Here is a 14519-nt window from a genome sequence, read left to right on the forward strand (position 1 = left end):
CATAGCTATTGTAACAAACAAACAAAAAAACAACAACAAACACAACCATTTTGATGCCTTTTAACCCTTTCGTGACAGGGTTAAAGTGCCTACATCTGAACAATTGTTCCGATGTAGACAAATTGAAACTACGCGATCGTGCATACGATCGCGAGATTTCAATTATTGGCTCGCATCTGGGGGGCGTCCCTACAATCCTAGGAACGCCCTCCAGACCGCGATTAAATCCTTGAAGCACAGAAGGCTTCAGGACAGCCGTTAGCTATGACGTTCTATTCCGTCATAACGGCTTTAAAGCCCAGTCTAATTATGACGGAATAGAACGTCATAACGGCTTTAAAAGGCTAACGCACAACCGCGAGATTTCAAATTGTTTACATCAGAACCCGGCAGGAAAGGGTTAATATGACAAGGATTAGACACAATTACAAAATTGTAGAGGGATTCTAAGCCTAATTATCAGATGGGGGAGGATTGCAGTTTGTTTTTAATAAATCGATTTTACTGATCACTGATCATGGGATAAATAAATACAGTTGTGGGGTTGATTGCAACCCAGTAGAAAAGGTTATCTTATGGTTACCCTACAAATTTTTCCATTGAATCTATAAGGATATTCGTAAATGAATCGTTACACAAACATTTCTTCAGAGTTTAGGAATCGACCCCTTTGTGATGTGACAGATCCTAGAAGCTGCACTGTAACATTATTTTCTTTTGTCTTGTAAACTACTGCGGAGTACGTGTAGAACTCGCAGATAACACTGCTTGTCACATTCGCACACATTTTGAAAAACAAGTACTCAATGTTTTTAGACATATGCTGCAGACAGTTTTAATGTGTCATTCTTAGCACAATTGCGGAACTCTCTTTCTCTCATTTTGTTTCTTGCCGGAAGATGTCAGGTTGAAGCACTCTTGTGTCCTCCGATTAACGTCCCCTATGTCAGGGTCACGCTGTGTGTTCGGGATGTATCACAGAGTACCAGTGTGGGTAGTGAAGGGAGTATCAGCAGTAGCAGTTCCCGGTAGGAGCAGGTACGGGATATAATCCTGTAATTAGAGGATGCTATATGATTTAAAGCATTTATCGATCCATCAATTGAATTTTAGGTTCTAGTTATTAACTGGTGTTTTTAGTAATGTTGTTAAAGGTGCAACTTTTTATAGTATTATGCATAAAACATAAATTAGTATGCAAATAAAATGCTTTTATTCATGCATTTGGGGATTCTTAAAATGTTACACTGACTGAAGCCATATTTTGTTTTGCTTGGTTAGTAATCAGTTGATTATTATACTGAAGTTTGTAGCGTATATCATGGTAGGTAATCTCTTATTTTAGCGTATTTTATTCTCAATGCTCTCACTAGTAACACAATGTTTATACAATGTTGCAAGTAATCAGACTGCATGAAAAACTGTGAAGCTAACCATTTCATGCCCTAAATTTTTACTAGTATTATGCCCTGTACAATTAACCCTTTATTGCCTACAGTAACTAGTATTATGCCCTGTAAAATTAACCCTTTATTGCCTATAGTAACTACTATAAGGCACTGTAAAATTAACCCTTTATTGCCTATAGTAACTACTATAAGGCACTGTAAAATGAACCCTTTATTGCATACAGTAACTAGTATTATGCCCTTGTAAAATGAACCCTTTATGGCCTACAGTAACTAGTATTATGCACTGTAAAATTAGCCCTTTATTGCCTACAGTAATGGGGTTAATAGTTTATAACTGATGGCATTGCAAGGGTTAATAGAAAAGAGATTGAAGTCATTATGTCAATATGTGCCCTAAGGACAGTGCTGTTTTCATTTTAGAACCTGCAAAGTCAAAGTAACTCAAGCACCAGTGGCTTATATTTAGTGTGCAAAGCTGGAGGAGCCACTGCTTGAAGACTCCAACATAATATACTCACAAAGAAATTCCAACAGCACAACAGTAGTGAATTATATTCCAAATTTATTAGGTACCTGGAGGTAAAATAATGACGTTTCGGGCTCAGTTGCCCTTAATCATATGACCTCAATGCAGTATACACCTTCCTTAAATACCCAACACCACAGGTGTGGCCAATCATATCATTACCTAGTTTATTCCTGCAACAATTTCTAATCTTAGCGCCACCTAGTGGTGTATGTCTAATAGTACATCAAAAACGAAATAAGTCTAACAGTGTTACATACTCGTATTTCAGCTACATGTTACATCTCATATCAAAATTTCAGAACAATACAAAATACAATATTTACAAAGATAGTAGTGAGGGACAATTCTTCATCTCAACGTTCATATTTAGAGTAGGGATTTTTGTAGAATCTGCAAAATCACAAAAAGATATTAAAATCAATATCACAGTTCATTCCTTTAGGATACAGACAATCTAGCCTATAGTTCCACATAGATTCTCTCTTTTTTAAGATCAGTTCTCTGTCCCCACCTCTTCGTGGGACAGGGACATGATCTATAATTTGAAATTTCAACTGTGCAATCGAATGGCCAAAAGTCAAAAAATGATTGGAGACAGGAGCATTAAAGTCTTTACATCTAATATTAGACTTATGCTGTATGATTCTATCCCTTACCCTTTGGGTGGTCTCTCCAATATAAACCCACCCACATGGGCATTTAATCAAGTAAATTGCATAATTGGTATTACAAGTGTAAAAGCCATTAATTTTATAAACTTTACCAGTTAAAGGATGTGTAAAATTACGGCCCTTGGCCATGTTATTACAATTAGCACACCCTAAGCAGGGATAACAACCCAAACCTTTTCCAGAAATATAGCCTTGTTTTAATTTTCTACTCCCTATGTCTGCTCTTACAAGTTTGTCTTTGATGCTAGTACCTTTTCTATATGCGGGCATAGGCCTATTAGCAAAAACCTTTGTATCTGGGTGACAGTCTCTTAACAAAAACCAGTATTTATTGACAATTTTTGGTATTTTAGGACTTTGATTGTTGTACTCTGAGACAAAGATAATTCTACCTTCTCTATTGTCTATTTTATTTTTACTGGTTAATGTGTCATTCTTAGCCCTCTTCATTTCATTATGTATGAGGTGAGCCGGATAACCCCTATCTCTAAATTTTTCTCCCATCTCTCCTAGTCTTATTTCAATAAGTTGTTCATCTGACACAATTCTTTTGACTCTTGTCATTTGGCTTCTAGGTAAAGATTTAATTAGAGAGGGTGGGTGTGCACTTGTATAATGTAATAGACTATTCTTGTCTGTACTTTTCCTGTATAAGTCTGTTTTAAGACTACCACCTTCCTTATAGATCAGAGTGTCTAGAAAATTAATTGATTGCTCATCCCAAGTAAGGGTAAATTTAATACATCTAGTGGCTCTATTCAGATCCTCAACAAACTCCAATAGGGATCCAATGTCACCCCACCATATTCCGACGACATCATCTATATACTGCCACCAGGTGGCGCCATATAGAAGAAATATCTTGTTTTGGTAAACAAACTTTTCCTCAAATGTTGACATAAATAAATTTGCATAGGTAGGGGCAACATTGGATCCCACTGCAGTACCCTTAACTTGCATGTAAAAATTGTCCTAAAAAAGGAAGTAGTTACAGTATAAGATGATCCTTAACAGGTTTAACAAAAAATCTTGCTGTTGGACAGTATGTAAACCACTTGTTGCCAGTACATTTTTCACAGCGCCCAATCCGCCTTCATGTTCAATAGAGGTATATATGAGTGGTATGTTCACACTAGAGCGATAAAAACCCTTATGGTGGGGGTTTATTTTTAATGTATGATGTAGATGCTTATGTGGTAGTAAGACAACTAGGAAATGGATGTGAGATATATAATATAATACAATTTAATACAATTTATTACAAACACAATATATAACTTATAAACATGGATCCATGGTACATAAAAGTGTTTTTAAGACAGTCTAAAATAATAGATTAAAAAATGTGGAGTGTATAGGGTTAAAAATCAAGGGGATGGGACCCTCCAAGGGCAGAGTGTCCCCAAGGTTGTATGTAAGAAAGGTGGACTTCGTAACAATGTACTACCCTCTACTCCCTATGGTGATATGGAGGCTGGTAAAACAATTTGCATAAATTAAACAGTTTAAAACGGATTGGTGGAGTGGTGTCCACAAAATTGGAGAATACAATTTAAACAAAAAGAATACGGCTCAAAAAAGTGTCCTAAGCGGACAGAATCTTATACGGATAAATGTGGAACTTAACTCTAAATCATATATAAACAAAAACCGTATGTGAAACGATATGCAGTGAAAAGGATATATATATAAAAATAAAAATGAAAAAAATGTGATCAAAAATAAACTAGTGTGTACACATCTAGTAAAAATGTGGTATCAGAAAACATGTGGTATCAAAAATCATAAATGTGATCTCAAAATTAGAAAAAGAAAATCACATACCATAAAAATGTGTAATCAAAAATGTGAATCGATGCACACTTAGTCAACAATAATAACTAAATCAGGGGCAGTGAACAATTATTTGAACTTAGATGATAGACAAATGTTGGGGATACATTCAAAAAGTTGTACAAAATGGTTATACAAAATAGTGATAACGTTGTTATAATCCTGAAATCTATATATCCTGAAAAGAGTCCATATAAAATGTCTCTTGTAAAAAGAGTCCATATAAAATGTCTCTTGTCCTCCAATGGGTCCTATTAATCCAATCTGAAGACAGTTCAAATGCCTCAATTCCAAGGCAATAAAAGCAATAAAAATAACAATAAAAAAGGGCAATAGAAAAGCTGGGAAATCCTCAAAGCCTAGAAATAAAGAAACATAACATAGTATAATACTGTTAAAAGTATAAATAGATCAAGAAATATAGCTCACCATATAGTTGTCAACGCGTTTCGACCCACTGCTTGGGCCTTTCTCAAGACTAGTCTTGAGAAAGGCCCAAGCAGTGGGTCGAAACGCGTTGACAACTATATGGTGAGCTATATTTCTTGATCTATTTATACTTTTAACAGTATTATACTATGTTATGTTTCTTTATTTCTAGGCTTTGAGGATTTCCCAGCTTTTCTATTGCCCTTTTTTATTGTTATTTTTATTGCTTTTATTGCCTTGGAATTGAGGCATTTGAACTGTCTTCAGATTGGATTAATAGGACCCATTGGAGGACAAGAGACATTTTATATGGACTCTTTTCAGGATATATAGATTTCAGGATTATAACAACGTTATCACTATTTTGTATAACCATTTTGTACAACTTTTTGAATGTATCCCCAACATTTGTCTATCATCTAAGTTCAAATAATTGTTCACTGCCCCTGATTTAGTTATTATTGTTGACTAAGTGTGCATCGATTCACATTTTTGATTACACATTTTTATGGTATGTGATTTTCTTTTTCTAATTTTGAGATCACATCACATTTATGATTTTTGATACCACATTTTTGCTGATACCACATTTTTACTAGATGTGTACACACTAGTTTATTTTTGATCACATTTTTTTCATTTTTATTTTTATATATATATCCTTTTCACTGCATATCGTTTCACATACGGTTTTTGTTTATATATGATTTAGAGTTAAGTTCCACATTTATCCGTATAAGATTCTGTCCGCTTAGGACACTTTTTTGAGCCGTATTCTTTTTGTTTAAATTGTATTCTCCAATTTTGTGGACACCACTCCACCAATCCGTTTTAAACTGTTTAATTTATGCAAATTGTTTTACCAGCCTCCATATCACCATAGGGAGTAGAGGGTAGTACATTGTTACGAAGTCCACCTTTCTTACATACAACCTTGGGGACACTCTGCCCTTGGAGGGTCCCATCCCCTTGATTTTTAACCCTATACACTCCACATTTTTTAATCTATTATTTTAGACTGTCTTAAAAACACTTTTATGTACCATGGATCCATGTTTATAAGTTATATATTGTGTTTGTAATAAATTGTATTAAATTGTATTATATTATATATCTCACATCCATTTCCTAGTTGTCTTACTACCACATAAGCATCTACATCATACATTAAAAATAAACCCCCACCATAAGGGTTTTTATCGCTCTAGTGTGAACATACCACTCACACACACACACACCAGACCTTGACTTAACTGGCGCTCCTCTCTAAAACCTTTCTTAATAGTATTCCCTCTGTGGGTAGTGGGGGCCCACTTTAGATAGGAGCTATAGGTCCTTTAAGCGCTGTGAGTACAACACATATCCAATAGAGGTATATAGACTGACCACATCAAGACTATACCTGATACATCTGTCCGGTGCCATAAGGTTCTGTATTTTATTTAGAAAATCTCCAGTGTCTTTTATGTAAGAAGTAGATTGCTCAACAAATCCTCTTAGGATCTTGTCCAAATATATAGATATTTTAGAAAAAATGGACTCTGTGCTGGCCACTATGGGCCTCCCTGGTGGTTTGTCTAGTTTTTTATGCACTTTTGGCAAAATATAAAAAACGGGTATTATCCCATTCTCTATGTACAAAAACTTTCTGGTTTCATTATCAATTAACCCATTGTTAATAGGATTTTCCAAACAACCAATTATTTCTCTCTGTATTGCCCATGTTGGATTATAGTTTAATAGCTGGTATACTTCTGTATCACCCAATTGTGATCTTATTTCATCTACATAATATCCCTTGTTTAGTACCACTAAGGCACCGCCCTTATCAGCCTGCTTATAGATTGTATCTTTCAATAGTACTAAGGCCTCTCTCTCTGCTTTAGCAAGATTATTTCTGTTACTCAACTTATTGTGTATTACCTTTTTGTTATGTACACTATCCCTCAGCTTGTTAATATCTTTACACACTAAGTCTATGTAAGTATCCACACAATGATTATAGCTGTTAGGCATACAGTTACTCTTATTCTTTAACCCAAATTTACGAATGTTTAACTCGGTGTAAGTTTTCACATTTGTATGTAACTCATTACTGGAAAAAAAGGATTTTAGCTTAATGTTCCTAAACAGTCTATTCAAATCTTGTTGTAAGTCAAAAAAATTACAGTCTTTGCTAGGGCAGAAAGACAGACCCTTACTTAGTACTTTTTCCTCAGCGGCCGTCAAGGGTACTCCGGAAATGTTCACTATCAGGTCTTGTGTTTTTGTCCCGTCTGGCGTTGTTGTTGCGGCTCCCTCTGCGACGTCCGTCCTTGTCCCTGTGGGCCTTTTGCGGTGGTGTCTCTTGCCCCCGCGTCGTTTCCTGTATCTGATCCCCCCGGAGAGCTGTTAGTCTGAGAATCAATAGTATTAGCCTCACGTCTTGTGTAGCGGTGGCCATGTCTAGCCCAACCGGAAGTGCGCTGGCGTTCCCTTCCGGTACGTTCCCTTGTCCAGCGGTATACAGTTCCGTGTATGTAGTTCTGTTCATCTCGATAGAACTTCTCACGTTTTATGGTTTGTAGCTCTTTCTTTATTTCAGCTATCTCCTTATTGATTGTTGCCAGCTTAGATTCATTATCGGCAGTAGAGAGATCTATTTTCAAAGCATCCTCTATTTGCTTGATCTCAATCTTCTGTTCATCTATGGCTTTCTGTAGATACTCCACCGTAAGCACTATGATATCCAATGGGCATTTATTTAAAATGCATTCATATTTCTTGCAATATTCTTTGTTGTCTATCAATAGGGTGGGTCTGGAGCTCATTCTCAGGCCCCTAGGAATTCTTCGCACCCTATGGTATTCCACAAGCGTGGTGGCATGTAATTCAAAATTCATTTGCCTTTTAGCCAATCTTTCATAGCTTTTAAACGTGGCTTCAGTAACAGGTGTCTTTAGGAAATCCCTGGATCCACAAACCAATGTAGTTATTCTTGCAGCCTCCATATCACTTTATGTAAAAACCTGAGCCTCCATATCTGGTACTATCCCTTGTAGGGTCTCCATCTTGAAGCACACTGTGCACAGAGTCAAGTAGTATAGACAAAATCTGCAAAGTCAAAGTAACTCAAGCACCAGTGGCTTATATTTAGTGTGCAAAGCTGGAGGAGCCACTGCTTGAAGACTCCAACATAGTATAGGCACAAAGAAATTCCAGCAGCACAACAGTAGTGAATTATATTCCAAATGTATTAGGTACCTGGAGGCAAAATAATGACGTTTCTAACATATCTATATATTTGGACAAGATCCTAAGAGGATTTGTTGAGCAATCTACTTCTTACATAAAAGACACTGGAGATTTTCTAAATAAAATACAGAACCTTATGGCACCGGACAGATGTATATTGTATAGTCTTGATGTGGTCAGTCTATACACCTCTATTGAACATGAAGGCGGATTGGGCGCTGTGAGAAATTTACTGGCAACAAGTGGTTTATATACTGTCCCAACAGCAAGATTTTTTGTTAAACCTGTTAAGTATCATCTTATACTATAACTACTTCCTTTTTGAGGACAATTTTTACATGCAAGTTAAGGGTACTGCAATGGGATCCAATGTTGCCCCTACCTATGCAAATGTATTTATGTCAACATTTGAGGAAAAGTTTGTTTACCAAAACAAGATGTTCCTTCTATATGGCGCCACCTGGTGGCGGTATATAGATGATGTCTTCGGAATATGGTGGGGCGACATTGGATCCCTATTGGAGTTCGTTGAGGATCTGAATAGAGCCACTAGATGTATTAAATTTACCCTTACTTGGGATGAGCAATCAATTAATTTTCTAGACACTCTGATCTATAAGGAAGGTGGTAGTCTTAAAACAGACTTATACAGGAAAAGTACAGACAAGAATAGTCTATTACATTATACAAGTGCACACCCACCCTCTATAATTAAATCTTTACCTAGAAGCCAAATGACAAGAGTCAAAAGAATTGTGTCAGATGAACAACTTATTGAAATAAGACTAGGAGAGATGGGAGAAAAATTTAGAGGTAGGGGTTATCCGGCTCACCTCATACATAATGAAATGAAGAGGGCTAAGAATTACACATTAACCAGTAAAAATAAAAATAAAATAGACAACAGAGAAGGTAGAATTATCTTTGTCTCAGAGTACAACAATCAAAGTCCTAAAATACAAAATATTGTCAATAAATACTGTTTTTTGTTAAGAGACTGTCACCCAGATACAAAGGTTTTTGCTAATGGGCCTATGCCCGCATACAGAAAAGGTACTAGCATCAAAGACAAACTTGTAAGAGCAGACATAGGGAGTAGAAAATTAAAACAAGGCTATATTTCTGGAAAAGGTTTGGGTTGTTATCCCTGCTTAGGGTGTGCTAATTGTAATAACATGGCCAAGGGCCGTAATTTTACACATCCTTTAACTGGTAAAGTTTATAAAATTAATGGCTTTTATACTTGTAATACCAATTATGCAATTTACTTGATTAAATGCCCATGTGGGTGGGTTTATATTGGAGAGACCACCCAAAGGGTAAGGGATAGAATCATACAGCATAAGTCTAATATTAGATGTAAAGACTTTAATGCTCCTGTCTCCAATCATTTTTTGACTTTTGGCCATTCGATTGCACAGTTGAAATTTCAAATTATAGATCATGTCCCTGTCCCACGAAGAGGTGGGGACAGAGAACTGATCTTAAAAAAGAGAGAATCTATGTGGATCTATAGGCTAGATTGTCTGTATCCTAAAGGAATGAACCGTGAAATTGATTTTAATATCTTTTTGTGATTTTGCAGTTTCTACAAAAATCCCTACTCTAGATATGAACGTTGAGATGAAGAATTGTCCCTCACTACTATCTTTTTGTAAATATTGTATTTTGTATTGTTCTGAAATTTTGATATGAGATGTAACATGTAGCTGAAATACGAGTATGTAACACTGTTAGACTTATTTCGTTTTTGATGTACTATTAGACATACACCACTAGGTGGCGCTAAGATTAGAAATTGTTGCAGGAATAAACTAGGTAATGACATGATTGGCCACACCTGTGGTGTTGGGTATTTATGGAAGGTGTATACTGCATTGAGGTCATATGATTAAGGGCAACTGAGCCCGAAACGTCATTATTTTACCTCCAGGTACCTAATAAATTTGGAATATAATTCACTACTGTTGTGCTGCTGGAATTTCTTTGTGCCTTCATTTTAGAACCTCTCTGTGTGCAGTTTCTTCAAGATCCAACATTGTATAAAGAAACATTGTATAGAAAACATCAACAGTGGCTGGGAATTTAAAACGCTTGTTTCTCCCATAGACATTAAAATACGCTAAAATAAGAGATTACCATCATGGTTTGCGGCTTATAGATATCTTCATGTTACTCAAGCGCACGTTAGATTTGGCTGGTGTGTTAGAATCAAACACTCTTCCCATTTTCACCTTCCTCTTAGACATCTTTTTTTGGTCATCTTTTATATTCCTATTTTCTCAGCTTCAGATTTCACTGTTTTGCTGCTATTTTTTTATGATACGCCACTCAGATGACCTTCAGGAGGATGATCAGTGAAGGAGGAATGCCAACCACATTTCATATTCAACTGATCTTAAAGGGACAGTCTACTCCAAAAAAATGTATTGTTTAAAAAGATAGATAATCCTTTTATTACCCATTCCCCAGTTTTGCACAGCGAACATGGTTATTTTAGCATACTTTTAAAGTGAAAGTAAATCCTAGCAATTTACAAACACTATGATTGACTATTGAAACAAACAAAGGGGACTTTCATTCATGAAGTATAATATACTTCATGTAGAAAGCTCCTTTATTTGTTTCAACCGATCGCCGTTTTTAGCTGCTACAGCAGCCCATGGCTAAACAATTTTTTTGCTAAGAGGTGACATTTTCACCTCTTAGCCAATAGCCATGCGGTAAATCCGGCTCCCATGGGCGCCAAGCCAAATGCAAGTCTGTCAAAAGAACTGAAAGGGGGCAGTTTGCAGAGGCTTAGATACAAGGTAATCACAGAGGTAAAAAGTGTATTAATATAACTGTGTTGGTTATGCAATACTAGGGAATGGGTACTAAAGAGATTATCTATCTTTTAAAACAATTAAAATTCTGGTGTAGACTGTCCCTTTAATAATGTGATGTTTCTGGACAGACTATCACCTCCTCATGCAATCAGAATACAAATATGGTTATTATAATGATATTGAAATATTTATTCATGATAGGAGCTTTTTTTTATCGTAAATACGTTTCAATCACTGCAAAAGTTTTAATGCCAATGGATAAAAATTGAACAAGCATTATGATATGAATTATTGAATTAAGATTAATGAAATATATATACATTAAATTGCTAAAGTTAAATTATATTATTAGAAACGCATGATTTTATGAGTTGATAGTTGCGTTTTTAATGAAACAAAATTGTTTGGAAACTATCATGAATATTATGTGAATATAGAAAGTAGCAGAAAAATGTGTTTGTACAGTTAACTGGTATTTAATACATTTCATTTTGATAAATTTTAGCAGAGGAGCTCCAGGCACTTTATAATTTACCTATATTGCCTAATTTACTGAAAAGCATATCTAGATAGGCTCAGTAGCTGCTGACTGGTGGCTGCACACCCATGTGTATTGCTATTTCTTCAACAAGGGATATCTAAAGAATTAAGCACATTAGATAATAGAAGTCAATTAGAATGTTGTATTGAAATTGTATTCTCTATCTGAATTATGAAAGAATATTTTTGGGTTTAGTGTCCCTTTAACACAACAGCACAGAGCTAGATGAAAAACTAAATGGAATAGTTAGTTACAGCATTTGGCCAATGGTGATAGGCTCAGGACCACATCAAGCTCTCTTCGTCCCTAGGTCCCTAACTTACAGCCACACAAACAAGGGTGACACAGGCCCTTTGTAATTTCCCTAGACAAATACAAAACATGGAAATGGACTACACTCTCAAACCGGACTGGATACACACCCCATGACAATGCAAAACTCACAAGGTGCTCACTAGTATTCAGACAACTTTCAGTGACCCAGGCATGCCTGGGTGCAAAGCCCATAGGGAAAACTGCAAAACAAAATTATGAACCCAACACATAGAAAGTTTGGCACTCTCTTGTAAGCACACAGCTAGATTGAGTATGAGAGTGAAGTCCATTTCCGTGTTTTGTATGTGTCTGGGGAAATTACAAAGGGCCTGTGTAATCCTTGTTTGTATCTGTATGTTTGGTTGAAGGCATGCATTTTGTGGCTGTTGATTAGGGAGCCACGGAGGAAAACACCTTGAATTGGTCCTGGGCCTATCACCATTTGGCCTAATACTGTAACTATCTCTTCCATTTTGCCTTTTATCTAGCTATGTGCTTGCAAGAGAGTGCCAGACTTTCTATGTGCTCTGTTAATAATTTTATTTAGTCATTTTCGCTATGGACTTATCACCCAGGCTTGTCTGGTCTTAACCGACTGGGTCACTGAAAGCTGTGCAGCTGTCTGTGAGTCTGGGAGCACCCTGGGCTGCGAGTTGTGTAGGTCATGGAATGTGTATCTAGTCCGGTTTCAGAGTGTAGTCTATTTCCGTGTTTTCACCAAACAAAAGCAAAGAGCCTACTAGACACTATAATATATGCTTATCCAATGTCTCAAGTGTGGGTGTAGTGTTTTTTGCTGTACATTAGACATATAATTTCCATCTCTCTGAACTTTGAAAAGTAAGTTGTTTTTTCAGCACTTAATAATTCCAAAAATTAGTAGTTACAGAGGGTGTCCACAACACTGCCAACTTCACAAAATGCAAAGCTACAAGCACTTTTTTTTTTTAACATTGATTAAACACACACATACAACTACCCACAAATGCACACATAGGCACACACCATAATATACATTTAAATAAAGATGCTCTTGTTTGATAAAAAAAAGTTGTCATCCTTGAATTATATTTTTTGAAAAAATACAAGTGCACAAATTTGTCTTCTTTTGAAACATTATTGCTTTTTACTATAGCAGTTTTGTTAGGTCATCATGAGCACAACAAACTGACATATCCATGTTTTATTTCTTTAGGTGTGCAGAACAGGTGCTTAAGTTGTTCAGTAATGGAAATGTCCTATATTGTGACAAACACAAGTCTGACCCTGACGTCAATGATGCTACCAAACAGGGGGGGCAGGGCAAAGGGAGTGAGCCACCGGGCAAAGAGAACCTGATGAACGTGATTGGTGGCATGAAGGTAGAAATAAGCTCAAAGCGGAGGTTCCAGGCTTTGAAGATGAGCAAGGCCAAGGAAAACAAGGCAGAACAAGTGGAATCCATGGAAAGTACAAGCAGCATGTTCCAAAAAGCAGTAAAGCAAAGCAATGAAGAGAGGTAACATTTATATTGTCAGCTTAAAAGAGGCTTTATCAGATACTGAGATATTAAGGGTCACTAAAGTGGAATTGCATAATCAATACGTGCATAATAAAAAGACACAACAAAAGCACTTATTCTGAATTTCAAATAAGTAGCAGATTTTTTTTCTGACAAATTTCAAAGTTAGTTCAATCTTCCTTCCTCCTGGATTACATGACAGCCAGCAGCCAATCACAAAATGCATATGTGTATATTCTGTGAATTCTTGCCCTTGCTCAGTAGGCTCTAGTGCCTCAGAAAGTGTGCATAGAAAAAGATTGTGCACATTTTGATAATGAAAGTGAATTGGAAAGTTGTTTACAATTGTGTGCTCTGTCTGAATCATTAAAGTTATTTTTTGACTTTAGTGTTTCTTTAACTTCGTCAACAACTTCACCACCTGTAACATCTGTTCTTCTGGTTTTACACCCTGGTCTTGACACTTGTGGTGGTCAAGGGCATGACAAAGTTGTGGAATGCAGGATATAGAACAGAGCATTTTATTTCACGAGACACTACAGCAATACTGAAGAATGTAACCATTATGGCAGACAAAAGCAAGAAAAACTATTATTGTTTATTTGTAAAGTGCCAGTATGTTCCTCAGAGCTAAGTGCACGATCAGGGAGGCTTAGAATACTGCAGTATAAGCAGGTTAGATAGACAATGGTATGTTGACCCATGGTTTGGGCATAAGCAGTATATGTCAAGGGATATAGGCAGCATTGGTTGTTGGACGAAAGGCTAAGGCCACAAGTGTCATTAAACAGGGATGTTGATTGATGAAACACTAATAACAGGTACCAATGTAAAACGAGGCATATAGCAGCAGTAGTAGCTTCTTCCTTATGACACTTTAATAAATTATCAAAAATGAGTGTTAATATTTAGCAATGACATGCATTGATTTTATAGAAAAGACGCACATGAAACCATGGTAGCCAGTTGCAACGCTGTCAAATTAGAAATTAATCTCAATTATGCATAGTACATAGGTGCAATTAACCCTTACATTATAAAAGGCCTGCACAATGAATGCTTTATAAACCTTTTAAACTGTTGTTAGAGAACATTGCATTCTTTTGCAGTTCATGGACAAACCCAATTGAAGAGCCTCTTGTTTATCTTCTCTGCTGTGATAAATATTGCAGTACATAAAATCAAACATATAGCGGATTTTAGAGTCCCCATGTTGTCTGGGGGTG

The 14519-nt window shown here is 36.3% G+C and overlaps 1 protein-coding gene across 2 annotated transcripts in view; it reads left to right on the plus strand.

The window, feature by feature from the left end:
* Positions 1–907: 907 nt before the first annotated feature.
* Positions 908–14519, plus strand: part of MRPS31 (mitochondrial ribosomal protein S31) — a 227721-nt gene continuing 214109 nt past the window's right edge. For both annotated transcript variants that reach the window (XM_053708400.1, XM_053708401.1), the window contains exons 1-2: positions 908–1038; positions 12988–13290. In XM_053708400.1, coding sequence (XP_053564375.1) covers positions 944–1038; positions 12988–13290 — 398 coding nt within the window. In that variant the 5' untranslated portion in view covers positions 908–943. The remainder of the gene's footprint in view (positions 1039–12987; positions 13291–14519) is intronic.

Source organism: Bombina bombina, chromosome 3 (genome assembly GCF_027579735.1).
Source record: "Bombina bombina isolate aBomBom1 chromosome 3, aBomBom1.pri, whole genome shotgun sequence".
NCBI classification, from domain to species: Eukaryota; Metazoa; Chordata; class Amphibia; order Anura; family Bombinatoridae; genus Bombina; species Bombina bombina.